The sequence below is a fragment of the Aphelocoma coerulescens genome, chromosome 6 (genome assembly GCF_041296385.1).
Source record: "Aphelocoma coerulescens isolate FSJ_1873_10779 chromosome 6, UR_Acoe_1.0, whole genome shotgun sequence".
Taxonomy (NCBI): Eukaryota; Metazoa; Chordata; class Aves; order Passeriformes; family Corvidae; genus Aphelocoma; species Aphelocoma coerulescens.
Genome location: NC_091020.1, coordinates 21,524,379 through 21,550,497, shown reverse-complemented (window position 1 = coordinate 21,550,497; position 26,119 = coordinate 21,524,379). Strand labels below are relative to the sequence as shown.

At 38.1% G+C, this 26,119-nt stretch overlaps 1 protein-coding gene across 11 annotated transcripts in view; it reads left to right on the top strand.

Annotated features, from left to right (window-relative positions):
- BLNK (B cell linker) overlaps positions 1-23,681 on the top strand; it is a 92,188-nt gene extending 68,507 nt beyond the window's left edge. For 7 of the 11 annotated variants that reach the window (XM_069019734.1, XM_069019732.1, XM_069019731.1 and 4 more), the window contains 20 exons: positions 381-430; positions 1,387-1,427; positions 2,296-2,452; positions 3,620-3,789; positions 4,277-4,358; positions 5,126-5,206; positions 6,651-6,676; positions 7,201-7,229; positions 7,563-7,661; positions 8,389-8,431; positions 11,261-11,288; positions 11,593-11,665; positions 12,243-12,273; positions 13,247-13,289; positions 14,020-14,098; positions 14,546-14,577; positions 17,542-17,621; positions 20,436-20,519; positions 21,522-21,677; positions 22,924-23,681. In XM_069019734.1, the coding sequence (XP_068875835.1) occupies positions 381-430; positions 1,387-1,427; positions 2,296-2,452; positions 3,620-3,789; positions 4,277-4,358; positions 5,126-5,206; positions 6,651-6,676; positions 7,201-7,229; positions 7,563-7,661; positions 8,389-8,431; positions 11,261-11,288; positions 11,593-11,665; positions 12,243-12,273; positions 13,247-13,289; positions 14,020-14,098; positions 14,546-14,577; positions 17,542-17,621; positions 20,436-20,519; positions 21,522-21,677; positions 22,924-23,043 (1,504 nt within the window). In that variant the 3' untranslated portion in view covers positions 23,044-23,681. The remainder of the gene's footprint in view (positions 1-380; positions 431-1,386; positions 1,428-2,295; positions 2,453-3,619; positions 3,790-4,276; positions 4,359-5,125; positions 5,207-6,650; positions 6,677-7,200; positions 7,230-7,562; positions 7,662-8,388; positions 8,432-11,260; positions 11,289-11,592; positions 11,666-12,242; positions 12,274-13,246; positions 13,290-14,019; positions 14,099-14,545; positions 14,578-17,541; positions 17,622-20,435; positions 20,520-21,521; positions 21,678-22,923) is intronic. The other 4 variants (XM_069019733.1, XM_069019730.1, XM_069019739.1 and 1 more) reach the window with 2 other exon arrangements.
- Positions 23,682-26,119: the final 2,438 nt, after the last annotated feature.

Below are 26,119 nucleotides of genomic sequence, written 5' to 3'. Positions count from 1 at the left end.
TTCTTATGACATAGTCTTAGTAAAGCCTCTGTGAACCTGAACAGATTTTCATCTTCCAGTAAATCATCATTTATCTCTGCCCCCTATCTCATCTCTTTCTGAAGATGAGGAGGAGGGGGGGTGAGCAAGGAAGCTGTCCTTTCACCATATGTTCTAAGTGAAAAAAAATATTAAAGTATCAGATTCTATTTTATTTTTTTATCAGTTTCTAGCTTTTCAAAGCATTCTTCTACAGCTATTTGCTAAGCATCTGTGATGGTAATCTGTATTTCTTCAGCTGCAGGTATCTTTTGTTATCAGCTTTTTAATGTGTCTGGCTAATGCTCCCTTCCAATGAATGTTACTTATGAGATCATAAATGTAATAATTATAATTTACAGGCTTAAAAAAAAGCCACCGCCAAGTCTACCACAAAGGGATTATGCTTCAGGTAAGGCTGTATTAATGTAAATTTAAACTGCATGTCTGTGTTAATTTGCTATCTATATGCCTAACAGTATTTCAGTTATACATTGCCTCATAATTTGTTTTTAATGAGAGAACAGGATACCATTATCAACAACTCTGAAGGTAGTTCACAGCTCTGAAATGAAAGGCAAGAAAAAAATGATGAATTGTGCTGGCATGAAGAGTAGCAAGTAACTACTCTTTCAAAATCAGTCTTAATCAGAGTTCTGTATCTAGGCTGTACGAATGGAGGAGAATTTGCATCCAGTCCCTCCTTGTAGAAACTGTGATGTGAAAGTAAATAGGGAAGAAATTGAACAAATGCATCATTACAGATTCAAAATCTTAATCCTATTAATGTAATGATGACGTCATGAATTATCTTAAAGGTAGACCTCTACTTGCTTGTCATACAGCACTGCCCACAAACTAGTTCATGGCTATTTTTACAAGTTAACAGCCATCTTGTTAAGACAAGAATAGAGGAAAGGAGGACAGAGTTTGGAAGTTATCAGGTAACTGTTCCCTGTTTAACATAAACACTTGTAATTGGTGTGCTGTCTTGGCAGTTCAACCAAGAAACAAGAAGGTACAGGGCCCAGAGGTCAGCAAGAGTTCCATTATCTAGAAGTTGTCACCCCTACTTAAAAATGAGATGCATTAGCAGGACACTGTGGGTAAAGTGCGTGCTCTGCTGTTCAGACTGTGCAGTTTGTCATTTTCTAATGCTTTTCCAACAGCTCTGAAATAATTCGTCAAAAACAAGCAAGAAAGCATTTCATTTACTACTCAGTCCAAACCAGATGTGTTGCTCAGAACTGTTTGGAAATTTTGCTCGCTCTTTTTTAACTATGATAAGTATAGATTGAAAAACCAATCTAAGATAAACATTTATATTCACTATTACATCTCCTTAAATAACTCTAATGTTTGGTTTAGAACATGCAGACAATGAAGAGGAACAATGGTCAGATGATTTTGTAAGTACATACTTTGGGCTAGTAGGAGGTCACTCTAGCAACAAGTTAGCACTAATAACTTAAGAAATAATAAGAAAAGTTTCTTTTTAAATCATCTACTTGTGGTTGAACTTTAAAATACTACTGAAATGTCATGTTATTTGTTACATCAATTTTATTCACAACTAGCCACTGATTTTTAGTGGCCTCAATTTTTTTACATTCAACTTAAAAGTACTCTCAAAAGCATTGTCAATTGTAGCCATGAACACTAAGGTTTTTGGATAAGTAAGCACATGGCATCAATTTGAGGGACTTCCCAAACTGAACAATAATTTCAGAAATCATGAGAGTTTTTATTTGGGGGAGGAAAGGTGGGAAGGGTGAGGAGAGGAAAGCCACTTCTTACTAAAAATGAAAACTTCTGCTAAGATTTTAGAAAACATTAGAATGAAGCAAGTCATGGCTGTCAGCCATGTAAAGTAATGGTGCAAATGTCAGGCTGAAGTAACCTATTTCCTTCTGGAGTCAGATCTTGAGCACCCTTTTAACAGGAAGGGGAGAGGAAGTGACAACACACATCAAGTGTCACAGCTGGCTCTAGAAAGGAACTGTCCTGGGAAGGGAAACAAGCTATTGGTCCATAATTTGAAGACTGAGCTCTTGAGGTGAAAGGAGCCCTTGGAGATAGCAAGAAACCAGGGAGCTCTTGGGAGGAGGAGAAGGGGAGGAGACGGGAGTGCCTCTTTGTTTAAAGAGGGAGCACTAAAAGGGAATACGATGTGTTGTAATTTAGTTATCATGTTCACGCAAGGATATTTGTGTTATACATTGCTATGAAGCCATAAGTATGCTATGAGGTGAGAAATGGGAAGTTCTGTCTTTCCAGGACAGTGATTATGAAAATCCAGATGACCACTCTGACTCTGAGATGTATGTGGTCCCCAGTGAAGAGAATCCTGATGACAGCTATGAGCCACCTCCAAGTGAGAAGGAGAAAAAGAAGATTCCTTCTGCATTCCCTATTTCTAGGGGTGAATATGCAGGTAGTTATGGAATAGTTGACTATATCAGCTTGATAATTGCTTCTTTATCAGTACCAGAAGAGAAGTGGCCTCAAAAGGACTAATCTGTCCTTTCCTCAAGAGTTTGCTTTTAATTCTGATACTCAGGTCTTAAGCATTCAGGGGTATGATTTATTTTTTTTTCCTACTGCATGAAACGGGTTAGTATTGCAGGTAGTGATGTTTATAATTTTAATATAATGTGTCCTAGAGACTTTGATAGAGATCTACTAACTACAAAATTCAAGCAGAGGTATGGGAGATGTTATTGACTTGGCTCCAGATTAATCCACATATATAGGTGCAGGCATTCCTGTTAAAGATGAGGCACATAGGGCTGGAGAGGTGCCTTCTTCTCTGTTTTTCCAACCTTTATTCCAAAAGCAGTAAAACAGTAGCCCAAATATTCAATCCTTATTGTCCTTCAAAATTGGTACTGAGGATGATAAATACCCTGGAAAACAGGACAGGATCAAGATTTTATCTACATCAGTCCAGTATAAAGGGATATTTTTCTTTCTGTTTTGATTCTTTTCAACCATGGACAGATTGCACTGAAGTGAATGAAAGTTAGCTTCAGTTAGATGAAGATGTGAGACATGGTGAAAAGAAACATTGACATGATGCCTGCTTTCATTTTTGTATGATATGAGTCTGTTTCTGATTGTAGAATATTCATCAAAGTGTTAAAATACCAAATGTGTACTCATAGAAGTTTATCAGCACTTCACCTGTGTGTTCTTTGAAAAGGGAAGGACTTCTTAAAATGATACCCCAGAGACCCTGGCATAATTTATGTTCCAGTCCCACCCAGTGCTGTTTTTCTCATATGTCTCGTATGGACTACACCACCCAGCCACCACCTTCTCCCCAAGGAGTGAAACAGTTGTCCATACAACAGTCAGTGTCTAAGCACCCTCTGCAGCCTGATACAGAGGGCTAGGCTGCTACCTTGAGCAGTGAAATAGGACCTGTTTACACACAAGTCTCAACATCAGGTCCTCAGGTCTCAACCTCAGCTATGCTCAGGTCTGCCTTTTGACCTGTGCTGCAGCCACAGTAAAGACTTGTTTGCATGGGCAGTAGGAGAAAGTGCAGAGGCTAATGTGTAATTTTGACTAAAATTGTTGTTTTCTACCACATTAAAAGACAATCGCACCAGTCACCAACAGCTTCCTCCCATCAACAAACCTCTCCCAAGTACACCCAGTCCAGCCATGTCCAGACCAAAGAAACCATCTGTGCCATCCATGCCATTGCCATCTCCTGCTGCAAAACCAAAAGTGCCACCAAAGCCTAAGGAGTGCAGTGATGATGAGGTAAAGTTTACAGATGTACTTGTTTTAACTGTGTAAATGTCACAGCAATACCATGGTCTGGTCTCTTTCTTAGCCTCTATAGTACAAATAATTTTGTGCATCACAAACAGTGACAATGTATGTCAGTATGTACCATACTGATTCCTAGGGAATATATGCCTGTTTTGAGTATCAAGGAGGCTACTGAGACCATGGAATAGCTCCTGATCATCTGTAACAAGCTGCAGGCAACAGGGAGAGAGTAACCTCAAAGGATACTCCAGGACCAAAGAGAAGGGAGGGCTTCCACCCACCAGTCAGAACTGGAATAATTTGGTAAAGGGTTTTCAGTCTTTGGGATTCCCTTCCACACAGGACAATAAATGCCTGAAATAGGAGTCACTGTGAAATGGCAACTATTGTAAACTGCTGGCAGGGCTTCAATCCCAACATTTTGTTGACGTGATGGAGATTTAACTGATAGATTTTTGTCCTGAATTTCTCATAGGATAATTATATTGTGCCAGTGGACAATGATGATGATAACTATATTGAACCCACAGAAAGCAGCATATCACTACCTACAAGATGTAAGTTTTAGTCATTTAAGCTAATAATTATTGCTTTATTAGGAATAATAGTGAAAAAAATGGGTCAAATTAATGTCTGTTTCTAGGGTTCAAAGAGTGGAGATGCAGCTATTAAAGAGATCACAGCTTGCAAAAAGGCAGTTGGCTCCTTTGGCTTTTGACAAGGCCAAAGAAAATTATTTTTAACTTTATTGGAAGCCCTGTTTAATTTCTGCCTCCCTCACCCAGCTATTTCAAAGTCCAACCCTTGTATGACCAGGAGGCTGGCTATTCATGGCGTATGACCTGCCTCCTCATCCAAGGGAGCAATAGCATTAAAATTCTCTGCTGAAGTGTTTCAGGAGAAGAACAAGCATTTTTAGATATTTCAGATAAAGATAAAGACAGACTTTGATTTGATTTTTTTTTTATCTCACTATTTGAAGTATATTTAGGTAGAGAGTGAAACTACTACAGCCCAAAGGTGAAAAGTAAACAGAGAAGAGTATGTAGTTCTGCTCTCTGATATTGCTAACAGTATGAAACCTCTTCAGAAAGGCTGGAAAAGTGAATAGTGTTTCTCTTTTAAAATGAGAGCTGCTTTCTGGCTCAGTTGATTTATTCAAGGTCACACAAAAGGTTGTCATTTGGACTTAATATCCATTCTTATTGTATAAATGTTACATTGTTACTTCGTTAACAGATGTGTGTATAAATATAAATATGTGTGTGTATATACACACATGCACAACTATATATATATGTACATGAATAAAATATGTTTTTAGCTCCTGTGAACAGATTTATGAAGACAACAAAGCCAGCCCCCCCTATTTCTCCAAAGCCTTCTCTTACTTCTGATATGCAAGGTATGTGGAGCTTGCATCACTGTTAGAATAAAATAATCTAAGACAGTGGAACATTAATGTATTCACACCACTAACCCTATGACATACTGAAGTAAAACAAAAATGTGTTCTGCTTTAGCTTTTCTATATTGTAGCAGCTGCTTTGTCTAGCTTGAATAGTAAATCCATTTTAAGCATTAATAAAACTAGAATGAGTTATTTGCCCCAAATTAATTTATTTTTAGTCTTTTGCTGTAGTGGAGGAATACAAATGGATCAATACAGCAAAAAGAATCATAGGACTCAGTATGTCAGTAATCCTATTCCACCATATGAATCAAGACCAAATACTTTTTAGACCATTAGACTGAACCATACAGAAATTCTGTACAGGCTGATGGCTTGCATGGCCTTTTGTAACAGTGTTCCCATTGAAGTTCTGTAAAGAGCAGTTTATTTGGAAAAAGAAACAAAAGCAGAAGCAAATAAGAGGAATCCTATTTGCTTTTGTAAGTGCAAATATTTTTGTTAAATTTCTCTCTGCCAACTTAGAGCTGTTTTCCATCCTTACTATCTAATTAATTGCTTGGATGTAACCTTTACAGGTATGACACAGTTCTTTAAAAGCTTTGCATATTCATTAGCAATGTGCTTAGCTTTAAAGTCACAAACTACAAGTTGTAAGCTAAACTTTTTTCTGAACTGCTTAAGATTTCATGAGTTATTTTCCATACATTTTAAAATGCCCTTTTCAATCTCAGCCTTTCTGTAAATCGGTGTCGAGCAACAACCAGCTCCTGAGAGATGTTACTAAAAAATAAAACGTCTCCCCCTGGTGGGAGATGGGACACTTGGGCGCAGTAAAGTGATGAAACCTGACATGAAATTTTTTGAAATAGGATTCTATTTTCATTAAAGAAACTGGGCATAGATAAAGATGCTGGTGGCTTTTACTTTTCAGATCTATGAATTAATATATACCTGTGGGTCAGAACTCAGGGAGGGATGCTTGCCATGCAAATGAGCCAGCTTGTATTTATGATTGACTTGATTTCTTCCTCCCTGAGTCAAGGAAAGGCCAAATGCTAGTACAGGTGCGGTAACGCATTTTTTCCAAACTGACCCAGATTTGCACAACACAAACATTCATCTTGCTTGCAGGGGTGTGGGGGAGGGAAGGGGAAGAAAAAGCAATAAAAGGTTTTGGGGTGAGAGGAAACTTGATTAATACAGTGACTGTATATCAGAACTCCTGTGACTTCACCTGAAGTTCCCACCAGAAGACAGGGGGTGTTGCTGCTCCAAGGTTTTGGTGGCAGATTCAAGTTCTGAGCAGATTCTCCAAGTTATTTTTCCAGAGTCAGAAGCACAGCTGATACAAATTCAGATCAGTTTTTATGGGAACATGCAGTATGTTTTTGCTAACTAAAGAACATTTTTTTTTTATTTCTTCCCTATCCTACAGAAGTCTATGAGGTTCCTGAAGAAGAGGTGAGGCTTTTCTATAGTATGACTCCCATTGCCCTCAGGCAGGGTACAAACGTGATTGTGAGAAGAGATTATAGTCTTTCAGAAGAGAATACTGGGAACAAATCTCTTCCTGCACTTAAAGTTTTCTGACACTCCCTTTTCAGGAAAGTTGGCAAACCATTTCAAAAGAGTAAATGGGAAGGGGAAAGTTTCCCAATCATCTGTGATAGTGATGCAATCTGGGAAGCAACAACCTAAGGGAATGTTTTACAGCAGCAGAACTGCAGCAGAGGAGCAATGACAGTTCTGACACAGTAATTTTTTTCCCATTTGCTGATACTGACATAACATGTGGCCAAAGCAGATCTACTGATGTTGAGTTCTTGCCTCTCCCATCCTAATGCAGATTACCAGACAGAGCTCTAGTAGAAATCTATATCACAATGCAAAAATGTCTTGATGTGGGTAACATAAACAGGATCATGCAAATTTATTTTATGGAATCAAAAAGTGACCAAAAAAATTCAATGCATTTTCTCTTACAGGAAAAACCATCACCACCACTGGTAACCAGGTAACCCATTGCTGTGAATGTTTGTGCATTATTTAAAACTGTCAGAAAACATATTTTCTCATCTAGATACTACATGTCTGATAATTCTTTCTCTAGAAGAATACAGTAACAGAAGTAAATACATAAAGTAAATATCTCTTCAGATTATCTACACAAAGATTATCAACCATTTCTATGTTAATTTCAATAAACCAAATGTAACACATATTAAAAAGAAATACTCTTGAGGGTACTTTTTAGAATTTTGGGGGGATAGGGGAGAAGAAAGAGATGTTTTCTTTGTATTCACTGTTGTTAAATGTCATTTGCCTTTCTTAATTGATGTTTCATTAGTAGGTTCACCAAGCCACTCATGTTTATGCCTGCTCAGAATACGGAGCACTCCCATGTGCACAGTGTGACCAGAGAGTCACCTAAGCAGGATACTTCCAGGTAAGTTAACAGCAGCTTAGATCAATAGAAAATATCATCAGAGAAAAAATTTTCTTCTCTCAAATAGCTAGAGATGTTGAGACAAGGTGAGAACTGAAAGCTCTCATTGCTTTGTGAACTTCTGTGTTCAAGCCAGTTTGCCAAATGGATAGTATTTTCTGAAATATTCCTTTAGGGATCCAGTACAGAGATGAAATATCTCTGCAAGCCAGTTTAAGGTCCTATTAGCCATGTCTGCAGCCTTGCAAATCAGATGTTTTTGCAGTTGTACAGGATTGCTTGTAAAGAAACTGGACACAGTAAATCCATTATTTATATTCCAAATATCTGGAGGAAAAAAAAATTATACTTGAGTATGCAGCCTATTTCACTCCTATGTCCCCCAGAAGCAGAGAAAGCTGCTTCATAACCCCTGCCTCATCTCCAGGACATTATTTTACAAAATATGTTATGTGCCCCCAGAAGGAGGCATCCACAGCACTGTGTGTGTGAGGGTGTTTGGTGAGGTCCTGTGCACAGTCACAGGGGACCCAAGGTCTAGGACAGAAGCTCTTCTAGAATAGTTCCACACCAAGGGCACAGCATCACCACAACCGCTGTAGCTGTGCATAGCTGAAATCAAATCCATTCGCTGCAGACCTCCTTCCCTCTAGATCTTAAAAAGCATATCTGAGCCAATTAAATAAATAAATCCTATTCATCATAACTTACTGTGTGTATTTTTCAGAAATGTTTTGCCTCTCCCCAGAAGTCGTCTTCTTCCAAAAACAGTGAGTAATTAATGGGCCACTCTAAAAGAATGTGTTAAACTTAGTCCTGTGTTTTATATATAAATAGATGGATGCTTTTTATTATCTGGATTAAATAACAGAAACAGATGACCGAATGTCAGATTCGTCTAATATTGTGATTGTTGCTATTAATCTTTTGGACAAAAGAGCATTGGACATCTGTATTGATCCAAGAAAAAGTTCAAATGTTTTAAGGGATGTATGTCTCAGTCCACAAAAATAATTTCTTGTAGTAAAAAATACCAGTTGAACTTCAGGAACCTTACTTTAAGTAGCAACAGATGATTTTGCCCAATCTGAAGCACTTTTCCTTGAGCCTCATTCCTCTCAGATGGTGAATGATTAATGCTTTCTGAAAATGGAAACCTTCTAAAATGTCAGACTGGGTACTCTGAGTAACCAGCATCACTAAAAAGTGCAGTCCTTGAAGGACTAATTACAAGCCTTGGATCCCTAAGGCTGTGTTCAGCCAGTTCTCTTCTCCCTCTGCTCTTATCCCCAGTCTGTCCCTCCCACTGCTGTTTTCTTTGAAGCAAACTACTTGGAAACTTGTCCAGCTGCAGAAATGAGCAAAAGCAAATCATGAAAGGTTCTTTTCCAGCCAAATTAGCTCCATAAGTTGATTTGCACAATAGCTCTACTCACAGTTATGCCAGCATGAGGGTCTACATGAGGAGCCAGCTATTAAAAACAGAGCAACATAACTGTATCAGCATCTGTGCCAAAAGCTACATGGTCAGACCCTGTCCCAGTCCTATGCTCTGAATTGTCCCTAAGAAATAATCAGTTTACCAATAACTATATACAGAAATTAGACACTTAAAACTAGAAATTTTGGGTCATATCATAGGATTAGATGTTATGGTGACTTAATGCAGGTGGTATATGAGCATCTTACAGTCTTTCTTCAGTCTTTGCATTTCTGTATATCCCAAGCACAGTTCATACATACAACAGCATCAGCATTTTAGTTTCCCTTCCACCTCATCACAAAGTTCTTCCCATTTAGGTCTGTATCCTGTGGGATGCTGAACAACTCCCAAGCGGTGCCAAATTTGGGATCTCTTTTATGAAACAGTTTGATTTCTCAGCTTTTCTTACCAATACAAAATAAGAAAAAAACTTGAGTCTAAAGGGAGAATGTTGGACAGAAATTTCACTATCTGATCAGCACTAAGAATACTCCTGCTTCAGAACAGACTTGAGTGCCATATTGCAGCTGAAACCTCTGCATTAATGCATTTTCAGAGCTTAGACCTGAGGTATCATCCTAGCTTTGCAGAGAATAAAAAGAGACTATCTTTTAGCTAAAGCCACACACTGAGTGAGTTATAGCTCCAAGATGAAGCTCTCAGACAAACACTCATCTGTACCATGGGTGTATTCAGCTCCTGGGTGCTTGAAGTTCACCAGTTTATCACAAGAGTCAGCCTAGGAAAGAGTCACACAGTGCAGTCCAAATTTTGGGGTCTTTACTTGTTTTGTAAGTGGCAGCCCTTAGAGTTTTGAACAAACACATGGTAATGAGCATGATGTTTGTCCAGTCCTCTGTTGTTCCTTTCCATCCCCAACTACAGCACATTGACAAAGCCCAAACAATAACTGAAGTATCTGTTAACTGCTCCCATTCAATCCGCTGTTAGCACTAACCAGCACTGATCATGTGCACAGAACTGTGACCCTTGTTCCTCTCAAGGGCCTGAGCTGATTGGGAGAAAAATTTCTCCATGTCTTACTTCCCAACTGCTGTGTGATGGATCACACCTCTCCAGCCAGAGAATGGATGCATCTGTCACCAACATTAGTGAAAAGCTGGGTAGATGAAGACAAGACAATAACTGGTGCCTCTTTGAAAGGCACTTATCACATGGGAGTCTTGATTCCCTAAAAGACAAGAAATGGGAGGCAAAAGAAGCCAGGAAATTAGGTGGATTACTTCAATTTAGCATGGTGACAAGACAGTCTACTCAGTTTCCTCCATTCAGAGGAAGATGTGGTTTTAGTATACTAAATCTGCTGCAAAATTTCTGTCTTCCAGCTCAGAAATTAAACATGAACTTAAAGGTCTCACTGCAAAATTCAGGCCAAATTTTCTCAATACATACTACAAGTAATCTCAAGATTGAGGAAGTTCAAAATTTGATGGTTGCTTAAAATTTTTCAAATTACATCATGAAAGTATTCTGGGTATTTTTTGCCTTCTGTACAAATATTTCTTTAAAAATAAAGAATTTACCAAAACCATATTGATTATTCATGCAGCTCTCATTTAATAATCAAAGAATCATTAAGGCTAGGAAAGACCTCTAAGATCAAGTCCTGCTGTTAATTCAGCACCACTATGTTCACCACTAAACCATGTCTGTAAGTGCCACATCCACATGCCTTTTGAATACTTCCAAGGATGGTAATTCCACCACTTCCCTGGGCAGCCCATTCCAATGACTGACCACCCTTTCAGTGAAGAAATTTTTTCTAATATCTAATCTAAACCTCTCCTGGTGCAGCATAAGGCCATTTTCTCTTGTCCTGTCTCTTGTTACCTGGGAGAAAAGGCCAACAGCCTCCTTTCAGGTACTTGCAGAGAGCAATAAGGCCACCCTGAGCCTCCTTTTCTCCAGGCTAAACACCCCCAGCTCCCTCAGCCGCTCCTCATAAGACTTGTGCTCCAGTCCCTTTATCAGCCTTGTTGCCCTTCTCTGCTCCATCACCTCTTATGTCCTTCTGGTCGTGAAGGACTTAAAACTGAACACAGTAATTCCTTTTTTAATTCCTTCATATCAAATCTAACCTATTTTTCTATTACAGGACCATGAAGCAAACAATAATGATGAAAGTAAGTATTCAGATGAAAACATGGCAATATGAGAGGGACTAGTATGCCACCAGTTACCATAATACAGCATACAATGTAGTGTGTCAGTGTCATTTTATGTGTAACAGTCAGCAATAAGCAAGAAGTGTTACTGAACTGTTCTCTTGTATAATCAGACTGAAAATATGTTAAGACAAAAATTAAACCAATGGATATTTTTTACCTTTATTACATTAACACTACAACGGCAATGAGGAAAATCCACTGTTCAGATACAGCTCACATTGCATCCTAAATACATCCTAAATGTTGCTTGCATCTCTAGGTCAGAGGTTCAGCAACACACAAGAATCCAGATTTCCCACTGGAGCAGCTCCATCTCCATTACCAAGGGGCCTGTGAGTAAAAACTGAGAAAACTACTTCTTTGATGGGGATGGGTTTAATAGGTGTATTAGGAGCTAACTCCTATCCTTGCCTATAGCAATTAGAATTTGGGAATAGTATTTATTCCTGTTTGTGAAAGATACCCTGACAAAATAACAGGCAAGCTGTTATTTTGTTATTTCTGGAGGAATAGTGTTTGTATGCCAAATAGCCTTGCCCTTCACTGCCTGCTGCTGATGGCAGATGCTGGCTGTCTTCCCTAATTTGGTCCCACACTGCAGCACTAGCACATGCAAGCCTAGAAGTGCAGAAAGTTTTCACTAAAGTTCTTTTGCCCCACCCAAGTCATGTTAAGTATTGGGTAGAGCTGTAGCTTCCTTGTGTAAGTACCTTTCCTGAGTGCCCACATTGCATCTGATACCCTTATTCTTTTTTTATTCTTGTTTGTTTCTAATTGCTACAACTATCCAGTGAATCCCATCTTAGAAATACCCTGGGAATCAATGAAACTGATGCTTAGTTGCTAAAAAAATCCATGTATCTGCTAAGTAACCATATTCTTTATTTTTCTTTTTGCTCCATACTTCAGCAAGAAAACTTCTAATGCAGTGATTTCACCAGTAAGTTGACTTGTAATTGCATAATCAAACAAAAAATTTATTAGATTTTTAATTTATTGTAAAACTCAATTTTATCACGGGTTTTATTACAGCATAAATGCATAAAAAGACTAGGGGAAAGAGTTATAAAGACAGGAAATATTTGGGTGCTATTATATGAATAAAGATCAGAGAGAAAGCTCAAGCAGAAAAATATTTTGATCAAAGCAATGTTTGAATTCAGCGCTCTAGGATGTAACAATAAACACAGTACATGAACTGAATAAATGAGAAATAAAGGGGAACACAGGCTATTCAGAAGTATTCCCAGAATGTACAGGGCTGCCTATGGAGAACATAAGTTCTTTGCAAGTAATAGCTCAAGAAATATGCAGGATTTTACCAGAATTTGTCAGAGGTTTTTCAGTAAGTATTTTGTCATTAGAAAAATATCCCAAAACTTCTTGTGGCAGAAAGTAAGAGGACTGGTTGAAAATTTCAAAGAAATTAATTTGAAAAATGTTTCAAAATTGGCAGTTTATTATCATTGTTTCACAATGAAAAAAAAAATTGAAACTGGAAGATTGGTTGCAGTTGTACTGTGAGCTAAACTTACTTCTTTTTACTGAAAGTTAAACTGTATGTTCAGACATTTGTGTGCATAGATGAATTTTTAAAAAATCAAATTTCGATTTGCAAGTATTTGGGATAGACTCTTCATTTTTTGGGCCTGAGATAAGAACAAACCATCTAGATTTTACTTTTTCTCCATCTATTTGTACCCACAAACTGGGGTCAAATTCTTTCCAAATCAACTTTGCAAAATCCCAAACTTCAATTAGAGGCTCTTCACAGAATGGCTATGTCCCTGCCTCCTAATTCTTCCAGGATGTTGTCAATTCTAAACTATTCCACAAAAAGTTTAAAAGGATAAACATTTGCTGTACAAGTGACGTGCCATTTAATGCTTGCTTGTCCTGCGCTTTTATTGCAGAAACCATGTTTACCCCCCAGAGAGACCTTAACTGCAAATGAAGGTAAATTATAGCCGCTACTGTGAAAAAGTTTACATTTATCTGAACTGGTTTGTTTGGTTTTTTTTACTAAAAACATGAAACAAACTACACCACGTTCAGCTTACTGTAGGTTTTTGAGTGGTGTTTGGTTTTAGCAGTGTCAGACTGCATCTGGGCAGCCTTAGTTGCACCGAATATCATTGTTCTCTAAAAGCAGTCACAGTAAAACTGCTGAGGTTACTGGCGGGCTAATGTCGGACAATAATGGGCCAGCAAGGTGCCCACGTAGCCCTGTAAGTGGAGAAGGGGGAAGGGAGGGACGGGTTCTGAACTCAGCTCGAGCCACCTCTCACGGAGCCGACGGCTGCCACGAGCCGGTCCCTGGCGCCGGCAGGAAAGGCGGCCCGCCCCGTCTCTGGCTGTGTGGGAGCCGGCGGCGGCTCCAGGCCGGGCTCAGCGGGAGCTGCTGCCCAGCTCCAGCCTGGGATGCAGGGGCCAGCCCAGCCCCTCCAGGCAGCCGGCCCCAGCGCCCTCCCCCTGTGTCACGGAGCCCTGCAGGCATCCACAGCACAGATACTTGCCTAGAATTAGTTAACAAAAAAAGCAGTGCAATGGCAAGCTGCCATGTAAGGAAAAAAACCCAAAATTTATAGTAAAAGAAACCCTCCTTCACCTACTGGGACTCCCTAATCCGGGATAATATATTTCTGAAGAAAACTTGACTCTTAACATTTGTTTTCCCAAACTACAGAAAAACCTACGGCACCAGAACGACAACGCAGTTCCAACCAGGAGCTTCCACTTCCACCCCTTCCAAGTGGTGCCCAAAAGTAAGATCCCTTTCCATCTTCTTTTGCATATTGCAATGCACCAGCACTTACTGCTTGGTCTGAACAAAACTGTGAGAGGCTCAAAGGGGAGCACTCTTTTCACTGTAGCCTTCCTGTTGCTTTTTGAGAGCTGAGATTCCTGAAGCCTCACAGTAGCAAAAAAATAAAACATAGCAAATGAATGCATACAAATACTATAACCATCACCAAAACACGAGAGGATATAATCTGTAATAAGGGGATGGAGATTTAAACCATATATTTAAATTCCTCCTAGTGGAATATAATTTTTTTTAATACCTGTATCAGACCCATATTTCTTAATGAACAAATGGGTGAGATGGAATACACTCTACCACTGCATGCTTCAAATAACATAATTTTCGTATTATCAGGACTAGATAGATCCCCTCAGACCTTTCTGTAATCTCTTGACATTTATTTCAGGCCTCTGCTCCAAAAGTCCTCAATTCTGCCAAGTAAGTATAATTTCATTTTTGAATTAAAATGTGATTAACTTGTAATTTCAAATTAATCTTTGAATTAAAATTATTTCAAAATACCTTGCATATTAATTAATTTTGAATTAATGTATCTGTAATGTATACAAAGAGGAAGTCAAGTATCCAGGATCTTAACTCAGCTAGTAAAATTAAGGGAGTATGTCAGGGTTATTGATGTAAAATGGGTGCTTCATTTACATTTATGAACACTGGAAATTTCTAGCAAATGCAGTTTGGGTCATTTCCTATCATAATAAAGATTCCATCAGTCTTTCTTGTCACAGAGGAATCCTAAATATGACATTTCTGGACTGCTCAAGGCTTCTGTTGCCTAGAAAATAGACAGATTATTATTGCATTCAATTTATTCTTTTTCTACAGAAGGAAAAAAAAAAAGAAGGTACTTTTATAATAGCAAATGCTAAAGCTCTTCTCTAAGCAGTGCTTTCCAAGATGGATTTTGTTTCAGTTCACAGTTAAAAACAAATTAGGTAATATATATATAAACTCTCTTTGTACAGAAGTGTAAATTAGATTTAACATTTTTATAGTTCCTTGTTAGCAGACACTTGTCTGACCTTCCTGTAAGCCCTTTACTGTACATATTCAGTCTGAACATATCTTTCACACTGTAAACAGATGGTGAGAATGGCACATAAAAATCTACATTTGGTGTAGCTTACACTAATAACAGCATGTAAGTTTATCTCTTTCCTGGAAACATTTGCTTGATGCATGTTGCAATTATATCTCCTGTGCTGAGGAAATGTAGTATGGTTCACATTAATGCTCTTGACTGATGCACTCAGGTTTGTCTGCTCCTGTCACACAACTGATGTGCTTCAAATTGAAGCATAAATTCTTACTACTTCCGTAATCGTAACTATTCTTTGAGGCCATCTGGTGCTAAATTATGCTCTGATTAGTAAACTTTCTTTAGCATAATCTTATTCTGTGCCCGGTCCAATAACAATTTGATAAGACATACCACTGGTCCCAATCACTCATGTCCCTTCAGCATAACCTGCCATCTCTTCTTTGTCCCCATACAAGCCTAGAGCTAACTTCCATCTTCATCATTAAAAGTACTTATTTCCCATATGGCACAGTATCAAATGCACCACTGAAGTCCAGATTAAGTATGGTGCCACATTCCCTCTTTGTAGAACTCTGTTATTTCATGGAAGAGCTGTAACATTTTATCTGCTTGGCTAAGATTCAGATTTTCTCGTTAGTTGTGCTTTTACTTCCAAATCTTAATGTTATTTCCTTCGAATTTTCTCCTAAGGCCTTGTGTTCTGTGGAATCAGACAAAAAGCCCTGTAGATGCTCAAGTCACTTTTTCTACTTTAGGTATAGCAATTATGTTTGGTATTCTTTAATCATTTGGTACCATCCTGACTTGAAAATTACATAAAATAACTTACCACTCCTGAATCTCATGTGCCAGTTTTTTAAAATTTCTTAGGTAAAGATTATGTGGGTAAAGATTATTTAAACTTTGCTTCCAATTTGATTGTGGAAATTTCCATTTCTGTGCCAGAACTACTATTTGTTTAGTACCTAGATTATCTTAAAATCAATAAAATCCTTACTGCATAAAGCCCAATCTCTCTTTCCTTTTTTAGACACAGCTAAGGCATCCTTCATTACTTATTTTAATGTCTTTTTGTCAAGTCTAAGTCACTAATCTGACTGATTTATGGCAGTTCTTGATTTAGTCATACAGTCTATCTTCAGCTGTAGCTTTAACAGCTGGTCAGTCAAAATTTTACAGAAAAACCAAAATTCAAAATATTGAATAGCCTTCTTCAGGTGATTATTAATTCATTGAGAGCTGGAACTGCTCCCTACAATGTCTCCCCTCCATTTGGGATGCAGCTTCCAGATAGTTGCAACTTTACTACAAAAAGTTCTAAATGTACTTCACACAATTGTCTTTGAGCTTTCCTGTCCAACTGAATTTTTAAATTCTGGTCACTGTATGGTCTTCTCTGTAACATTCTTACTGATTTTTTAACCAAAATCTAAAATTTTATTAGCGAAGACTTGACAACGTAGTCTGCAGAGCACCATATCCAGAAACAGGTGAATGCTAACAATCCTAGTAGCATTTGTTTTCCCCAATAAGTAAAACACACAGGGAAAAAACCTCCTATAATAACAAAATGTGTAACACTCAACTTTCTACAATGATCTTCTCTAGTATATTGATTTGCATCCAGCTGTGCTCACAAGTACCTATAGGAGACACCTACACTCTTGGGCCAAACTCTGTTTTACCGGAAAGCAATTATCTATACTTATTTTTTTCATATCATTACTATGCAACACTATCAAACATTTTGCTTCTGATTTCTTAAACTCTTACATCTGTATTTCAGCCCTAGTAATTATTTTCTACTATGCTTTGTTTATTCCAATTATAATTAAGCATCATAATGCTTTCTTTTAGTTCTGCTTCTCCATTTTGCTGCCTGGACTTCCTGCACTTGCATACAAACAATTCAGGTGGTCTAAACTGGTGAAAAATTGTCTCTGAGATACATTCATTTTCCTGACTCCCTCACCTGTAAGACTGCTTCTGATGTTGGACTGAGCACAAATATTTGCATTGTGTTCCTGCATTTTCTTATCTGTTGCTACATTCATTCACTTTGGTGGTGGACAAATTTTTTTCCTGTATTCTAAGTCTAGTTCTGGCTAATAACAAAGTTGTTATCCAAACTGGTTTTCTCTTCACAAGCAAGGCTACCCTTTAGGCAGGCAAGTGTTCCAGCACTCATATAGGCCCCATCCATTTTCAGCAGAAAGCTTTCCTGAGCGATATCAAAGGTCAACCGTTTCCAGATCTTCCAAAGTCCTTGTAACAAATCAATTTCTTACGTCATAACAAACATACTTTGGAAACTTATACATGTTGTTCTTTCGCTTTTCTAGAAGTGCCAGAAGCTGCAAACCGTTCTTTGGGTGCTTCCCTCCCCAGCAGCACTTCATCTATTTCAAGTTCTGCAGACCAGGTATAGTATTAGCTAAATTCATATTACCGAAATCTCCCTATCTTCTTATCCTTTATTTTAAAACAGTATTTCCACCCCTACCCGCTTTCAAAAGAAAATGACACTTCTTTTGTGGAGGGCTTCTATGCCCCCTTTTGCAGTGAGGCTTTTCTGTAGCACAAATAATCTGAATGTTAGCTTTCATTAAAATATGTTTAGAACATATAGCATAGGATAGGTTTAATAAACTGTAGAAAAAAATGTAAATAGTATTATAACAAATCTTGGCACTCTACCAGTCACTTCAAACAAAACTTTAAAAAGCTTTAGTTTTATGTCTTCCTGACTCCCCAGTTCATACTTTCAACATCATTGAAGCAAGGAAATCTGTGGTGATATACTTAAGTCTAGTCTTTGATATAGATGGCTATAAAGAGTTTTTAATCACCTCCTTTTTTCTAACTTATAGCTGTACAAATGGTGTACAGGAAAAAAAAAGTGCAGTAAGCAAATACAATGATGCTGTTATGCCTCCCCCATGTCTTTTAGTCTCTCCCAAGTCTAACTCCTTTCTATTCCTTTAAACAGATCTCTTCTCATTACAGTTAATACTGTCAGTTTTATGGCAAATTCTTTTTTCATTGTGTTTTGTTGCAACATTAAGCTTTGAATGATCTAAGCAAATGCAAAGTTATTTACATTTCAGTGCTATTCCCCTTATTCTCATTTTGGATGAAGGGAGACTACAAAATGCAGAAAGCCATTCTTATTAGCCTAGTAGTCACAAACACGGTAAAAATAGTTCTGCTGAGGGTAAAACAAAGGCTCTATCATGCAGAGCCAGTAACATCAAGTGTTCTAAAGTCTGACATGACAAAGATAATACAACAGTGAAGTACACAAAGTATTTGAAGTTCTGGAAAATTTTAACTATGTCATACTGGATATTTATTATAAAAATTACTTTCAAATAAGCAATCTAGCAGACTCTAAATAAAAAGCTCATAGCAATTACATTTGCAATTTTAATGTAACAGCCATGGGCAAAAACAGAGCTTAATAAAAGATCCATTTTGCTAAAAATAAAAAAATTAGCCATTAGTGCTACTTTCCCAGCAGTTATATACAGTCGTATCATTTGCTGTAGCATCCTGCACAATACAGGTGCTCACAGATGTCGTTCATTCCCATGGCATTTACTCTTTGCTTGGTTCCCATCCAAACTTTGGCAGCAGCTGTCTGCTTCCACATTATAGACCACAGACAGTGTTAGAAGAAAGGCCGGGGGGCCATTGATTCCTTGGTTTGTTGAACAAAGATTTGTTTATGGGACTCATTCTCTATGTGGGCAAGTACCTTTCATACTTGCAATTCCTCTCACTCTTTCTTTTTCCAATGAATAGTGTGACTGAAGAAATAAATGGAAAAATTTTGAAGGTAAAATTATATGTAATGGCTTGAGCCAGTCTAAGAATTTAGTGCAATGCCCCCAATATTGAGACTCTGCTCTCTCCTCACCGTCAGCTCCACTCCCAGCTTCTCTGGTGTTCCTTTCTGATGCTGCAGTGGGTTGAGCCAAGTCACTGAACTTACAGAAAACCAGCCTGGCAGTCAAACACAAAAAAAGGCAGCTTCTTTTTTCTGCAAGATTAATAAAGTGAATTATCTCACCATGGGATCAGATGAGCAACAAAATGAGCCCAAAGAGGAGCCAAGACATACCCTTTCCAGCCTCCGTAAGGCAGCTAGACCAGCTCAGTTATAATGCGCAACTTCACCTTTAATCTGTTTTGTACAGAAGTGACAAAGCTGTGTGAAAATTAATTTTATCATAAAGCTGGAGCAAAATTTATCCAACCTTCATGCTGTCCAGGTGAAGACAATCATGATTGTGTTCAGAAACAGCAATAAGTATATGGGAAACTTCATTCCCATTATGCCTTTTCCTGGTCTTAAAATCAAGAGTCAAACATGGTTAGAAGGGAAAAAGGGATTTTACCTTGGTATTTATTTTAAGGATCCTTAGGTGCACTACATCCAGGTCGAATGCACCTCAGTGCACACCGCAATGTACACCCACAAAAGATCTGGTATAACATTATAGGTTTTACTAATTAGCATATCTATCAAAGATTCCCCAGTGAGAGGCTCGAATGAGCCCCCCTCCCCAAGGAACCTTCCCCTGGATGGTTCTATCTTGGTTTACAGAATGTGTGCTGGAGAGGACCTTGGGGTCTGGGGCACACACTGATCCCTAACTACAAAGCTTCTAAAATGTTTAGTCTCCTAGCTGAACAAACAAGTCCAAGAATGTAGGCAAAAAGCACTAAGAATACAGAAGTTGTAAAAAGATATTAAAAGGGGTATAAAAGAAAAGGCCAAAAAATCATCATGGCATCACCCAAAGCTTAGACACAAACCAAATCTGACCACCTCATGGCTAGCCCACAACTGAGCAGCATTTAAACTGTTAATGGTCTGTTTATTCCTCAGCATTCCTCAACATTTATTCCTCTTTAAATTCTACTGGAATAGCTTCCATCTTTAAAATTGTCCTACAGTTGAACCTGACTGCTTTCCTCATGGTATCTCTCTTTTGTTGTTTATCAGCCTTCTACCACAAATCTGTTACCACTGTTTTGACACTAGTTTTTCTTTGCCCTATCTCTATCCAACTAAAACAGTGAACTCCTGGTAAAGACTTTTTAAACTCTGTGTTTTCTGCATTTTAGTTCTTCACAGCGGTCATTATTTAGCAGTAGCTCTCCTACAGGCCATATTCTTTATTATTATCATTATTATTTTACAGGTGAAACACTGTTCCTCTCTTTTTAGGATGCTGGTGTTCACAGTAAAGCATGGTATGCTGCTACCTGTGATAGGAAAATGGCAGAAGATGCATTGTACCGATCAAACAAGGTAGGTCAGTTTGAAAAAAATTCTGTTTTATGGGAAAAAACCCCAAACCTTCAAATAAAGAAAAAAATTGAAAAAAAGACAACCTGAAAAGTATTCTAAGAGCATCAGTTGCATTCTGAACAGGTCAGAACTACTGTGCCATGCAAGTACTGTCAAACGTGAAATTATTGTGGTGACATTAGTTAACTGTGGCTTTCATTGTAAGACCAAAGCACTGCAGAGAAAGCTATTACAGACTAGAGAGCTGAGGAAGATCTAATAGCTCATACACACTCCATAAAAGAAATGCAAAGCCCAGTGACTTTTATGTGGTCTCCACCACTGTCTAACAGCTCATGTGAAAACAGCTCTTTGGACAGGGTGGTGTTGCTATGCATTTTGAAATAGCAACACTGCATTTAGGTATTTGGAGAATTTGAATTCTCAACTATTCTTTGTACAAAATCTGGTGTCACAGTAGGCAAGAGCAGCACGTAGAGTTGCATCCTCAGCATCAAGTACATTTCCACTCTTGCCTAAGTCCACAGAGCAGGATAAAGGGGAAGAGCATGGGGGCTATCACCAGCTGAAGGCTACTCTGAGTTAGTGAGCACAGGGCTACAGGGTTGGGAGTGCAGGTGCTTGAGTGTGCTGACTGCTTTTTACAGCTCTGGAGAAATGGTATCTCTACTTCTCCCTGCTTTCTCGCCTAGCTACTGCCACTGACAGGAACTATTCCCTAACAATCTGTGGACCCCAACAGATGGCTGCCACTGTGTATTTATTTCTTTTTTTTCTCTCTGGTTGAGAGAAGGAACAGGCAGCAGTAAGGGTGATTCTTAAATGACAGTTTCATAAGCTACTGTTAGCAGGAATACATGCTACTTTTCATCTGCTGCTATTCTGTTTTTCTAATGGGAGAAAAGAGTTTAATGCGAATATAAATCAAAATATTAAGCCAAAACCAAACTAAGTTGTTGGAAAGAAATGAGCCAAATATATGGACTACTCTTATCATTTTAGGATGGATCTTTTCTAGTAAGGAAGAGTTCTGGACAGGACTCACGGCAACCATATACACTGGTTGTGTTTTACAACAGAAGAGTGTACAACGTTCCTATACGATTTATTGAATCAACAAGACAATATGCACTGGGCAGAGAAAAAAGTGGTGAAGAGGTGAGATGATGTGGGGATATTTTTCCTAATAGTTTTCAATTATATACCTTTAATAAGCAATGAATAAGATATATTGCACTATGACCAAAAAGATTCTTCATATATGAAGGTAAGAATATACCCTTTCTAATGACTGCTCTGTCAAGCTAGAGAAACCAGTGTTATGTCAACTCTTGAACACTGTAACTAAAACCACAGATCAAATTTAAAACATACTCATAGAGCTGTTTTGAATAAAGTTAACAGGATAAGGGCTGCAGCTGCTGGATAAATTTTCTGTTTATAGTCTTCTATTTACCTTCTAAGACTCTAGTTAGATTTCTTGGAAAATTGCAAAGAACAGCTATGCTCAAAAAACAAAAACCCCCAACACTATCAAAAATGAGAATGTTAATACTGTGTTCACATAAAGAAGATGTTAAACTCTAGCTCTGGAGTGAAAAGATCACTGGTTGGCTACTCTGCCACACAGGTAATTACTCTAATTGCAAAGCAGAAACTCGGAACACAAATACCAATAAAAACAGTTTGTTATCACTGCATAGAGTAGGCTTTCACAGTAGCACTGTGAAAGTAGGCTTGCCATAGCCTAATTATTTGCCTCCCAGGCACCAGTTACAAGATTACAGAAAGTAAAATAGCCTGAAGGTCACCTGGTCTTCAACAAAGGGTGAAAAATGACCTCAGGATAAATAGATAGTCCAAAGTCTTTATTTGACCAAAGACCAAAAGGAAAAGCAACAGACCTAGCAGATCCTGGATATTAATGTACAGTGACAGACATTAAAACTGTGTACCTAGAACAGTTCTCACTGATGTCTGCCTGTACCATGTTATTCGCAGAAACAGCCTTCCCTCTGAGGTGGCTGAACCACATCTGCCACAGCTTCTGAGCAGCCAATCTGCAGCCTATTACACTAAGGTAAAATGCAGTGTCAGTTCACTGTGGCCCATAGCAAACTTGGTGGTTCAGTTTGTGCAGGTGGCAATCACAAATGTAAAGGAGGAGACAGCTGGTGCCTGTAATATCTTCTGTTGTCCAAATCTAATCTGTTTATGACTAAAATCAGAACTAAGAGAAGGATGAGTGCTCTCACTAAAAGGCAGAGCATCTCACTTGGTAATGGTTGTAGCTTAACTCTCGTCAGTTATGTGAGAAGCAAAGATAAAATGATGCAGTGATTACTGTCAATATTATAGCATTAAAAGAAGCCAGCACTAATTATTTTTTGTTTTCTTTACCCAGCGCTTTGACAGTGTTGCTGAAATAGTAGAGAATCACCAGCGCACCTCCCTGGTTCTAATTGACAGCCAAAACAACACAAAAGACTCAACAAAACTGAAACATATTGTAAGAGTTTCTTAATCAAACTGAACTGCTAAAATGAAGACTTCTTTAATCATTTCTTCCAACATACCAAGACATGGACAAGATATTAAAAGAAGAAAATCCAAAATTATGGGAAGCACTCTTTAAAGCACCTACAGAGTAGTAAGAAATTGTGTTTGTTTCATAGAGTTCAATCCCATGTCACTCTTATCAGGAAAGTGTTCACATTTAACACAAGAAGCCAAAGCAGATACACTATCATCTCTGACAACACGGGTATCCAAAGTCACATGAAGAACAGTGGCATACCACAGCCTGGCTGGTCCTCTGACTGCTATTTGGAGATAGATTTCTTGTAGGACATTTTCGTTTTAAAAATGGTAATACCCACAGTAATCTACTCTTTCAGTTCATGTTTACCACATATCATTGCTTTCAGCAATTTCTTCGTAAAGTGCACAGCCCCAGAAATTAGAGCAACTTGACCTAATGTACCACTGTGCACAAGTTGAAAATAGGACTGTACTTTGTGATTAGTGGCAATAAATCCACCTGAATGTTTTAGATTTATGGACATGTGTTGTACTTTCCCTCAGCTTCACCCTCTTTCATTGATATTTTTGCTTGTATTATCAGATGTACAAATAAAATTTAAAAATACTGTAAACTCAGAAGTGTATGGAGACTTTGCTGGACTGCATTTCTTGGCACCCTTCCAGCAAGAACGCATCAATTCACTAGCGTATGAACAATATCACTTTTTACAGCTGTATCTCATATATATATACACACACACTTAATGACTGCGAAATCTTTTGTCTTCAAATTGCCTACTGTTCGCACACTGCTTCATTGCTAAACTAATTACTCAGTTCTTGCTGAATTTACAGATATACATACAGAAAAAACCCACTTCTTTCAGGCCTGTTTAATCACAGTGGTTTACTTATGGTATTATTGTGAACAAAGTAAACTTCCACAAATGTTCAAGTGGTGAAAATTAATTTGATGAATGTATAAATTGCACAAGTGAAAAACTTTTAGGAGCAGTTGGTAATTATTTCTCGAGGTGTTTGATTTCACTGGACCTGAAGAGTGATCCATCTTAAAGGTATTTTCTAAAACTGACACTTTATATACACACCTGGTTTGTTCCTTTTGTTCCAAATCAGGCAGCGTTCTCTAGGATTATATTCAAGGCATTAAAGGCAAGACTGAGTCAAGACTTGCAAAGTCTCAGCAAGTCACTTAGGGCCATAGTGTAGCTGTATTCTGCAACTATTTTCTTGGGCTTTTGATCAATTACTTCTAAAAGTAATGCACCTCTCTTCTAGAAAGAACTGTATGCTAATACAATGCTCAGCACATGCTACCTACGTATCTTGAGGCATCTCGGTTTCTTCCCTCTGCAACACAGGTGGTACTTACCATATGTAATGTGAATAAGACACTGGCAAGTACAAAACAGTGTATACAGATATTACATAAGCCTACCTCTGACAGACAGTTCACAGTACTACATAAGGGCTATGTTTAGTATATTGCTAATATTTGTATTAGAGTATATTGCTATTATTGGTATTAGTTTTATATTAATACTATGATTAATACTACTGAAATGTTTCAGACATCAAGATTGCAAAGTCAAGGTGTCAAAATTAACACAAAAGTTAGTAGTGGCTGCAAGCTTAATTTACTCCTTCTATATGTGTGCTGTTATTTAGCTACTTTAAGCATCACTCTAGAAGCTATTTCAAGCAATACTCACAATGGAAGTATTCTGTGAAAAAGTAGCCACTGAGTATTTAACTTCCTTTGCATTCATGTAGTCCTTGCCTTTCATGCATGTACTGTACATGCACAGTATTTAAACTTTGTACTAACAAAGTCTGTCTGCTAACCTTTCTGTGTTGCTCCTCAAAATGTCTAGGTTCTTCAAACATTGCTTTCCAAGTTAAGTGTGCTGTATCTCTATCATTCTAGAACTGGGGAAAAAAATAGTGTGAACAAGGGAAATTCAAGTGTATACCTATAGAATTTCATACAAGAAACTGGGTATCACTTTTTAAGGTGATTAGCACTGAGCACTTTAAAGCACTGCTGCTCCTGCCCCTCGGCTCCAAGTGCTCAGCACTACATGTAATATTGTGGCTAACCTACAAATAACAAATATGCTCTAGATAAACCATCCAGTTACCTTCACCCTAAACCCTTCCTTACTTTTTATCCGTGTTCTAAATGATTATAGGGCTACCTTATAGTTTTGACAAGGCAGGGAGCTGATAAGCAACACAACCTTCCACAAAATAATCCCATCAGCCTGAGATGAGAACTTCTTAGGCACAAAAGAAGGCTCCATGGGGGGACAAAACCAAACCCCAAAACACACACACACACACACCAGTATGTTATCACCTACTTTACTACACTTGGTGTTTTATACAGGAACAAAGGAAGCAGACTGGTTACTCTGCTTTCCATACCCAAGCTAGATCTGTTACACCTTGGCAGGACTTTGGTGTAGACATTATTTTGAAACACAGTTTTAGATAGAGAAAAGTTTAAGCAAGTTTCAAGTATATGACTGTACCAAGTTACCATTTCCTACATGCTGGACATAAAATAAATTGGCTTTCAGGATGAAGCCAGCTGTGTTAAAAATCCCAATGCTGTGGATTGAAAAGCCATTACAGAATGTAAGAAATGGTGACTTGGTGCAGCTGTTGCAGTGCCAGCAGTCATCTTAGTGCCATCATGTGTATGCACCGTGTAACAGGTGTATCAAGTCTGTGACCTGACAGACACAGCAACACGCCTGTCCCCTCACCTTTCTTTGAATAGTGTTAACTAATTTCTCTTCCATATAATTTCCATTCACTGAATAGCTAAAAACCAACAACAACAAAATAAAAAATAAACAAACAAACACCAACCAACCAAAAAAAACCCAAAACCAACAACCCCACACACAAAAACACCCTAAACCTAGAACTAAAAATGAAGTAATTCTTTTGTCTGAGAACTCAGGGCAAAGTACCATATTTAATAATGTACAAAGGAGAAGTGTTGTCTGCCTACCTGATACAGAGAGTACAACAAGTACTGCGTATCA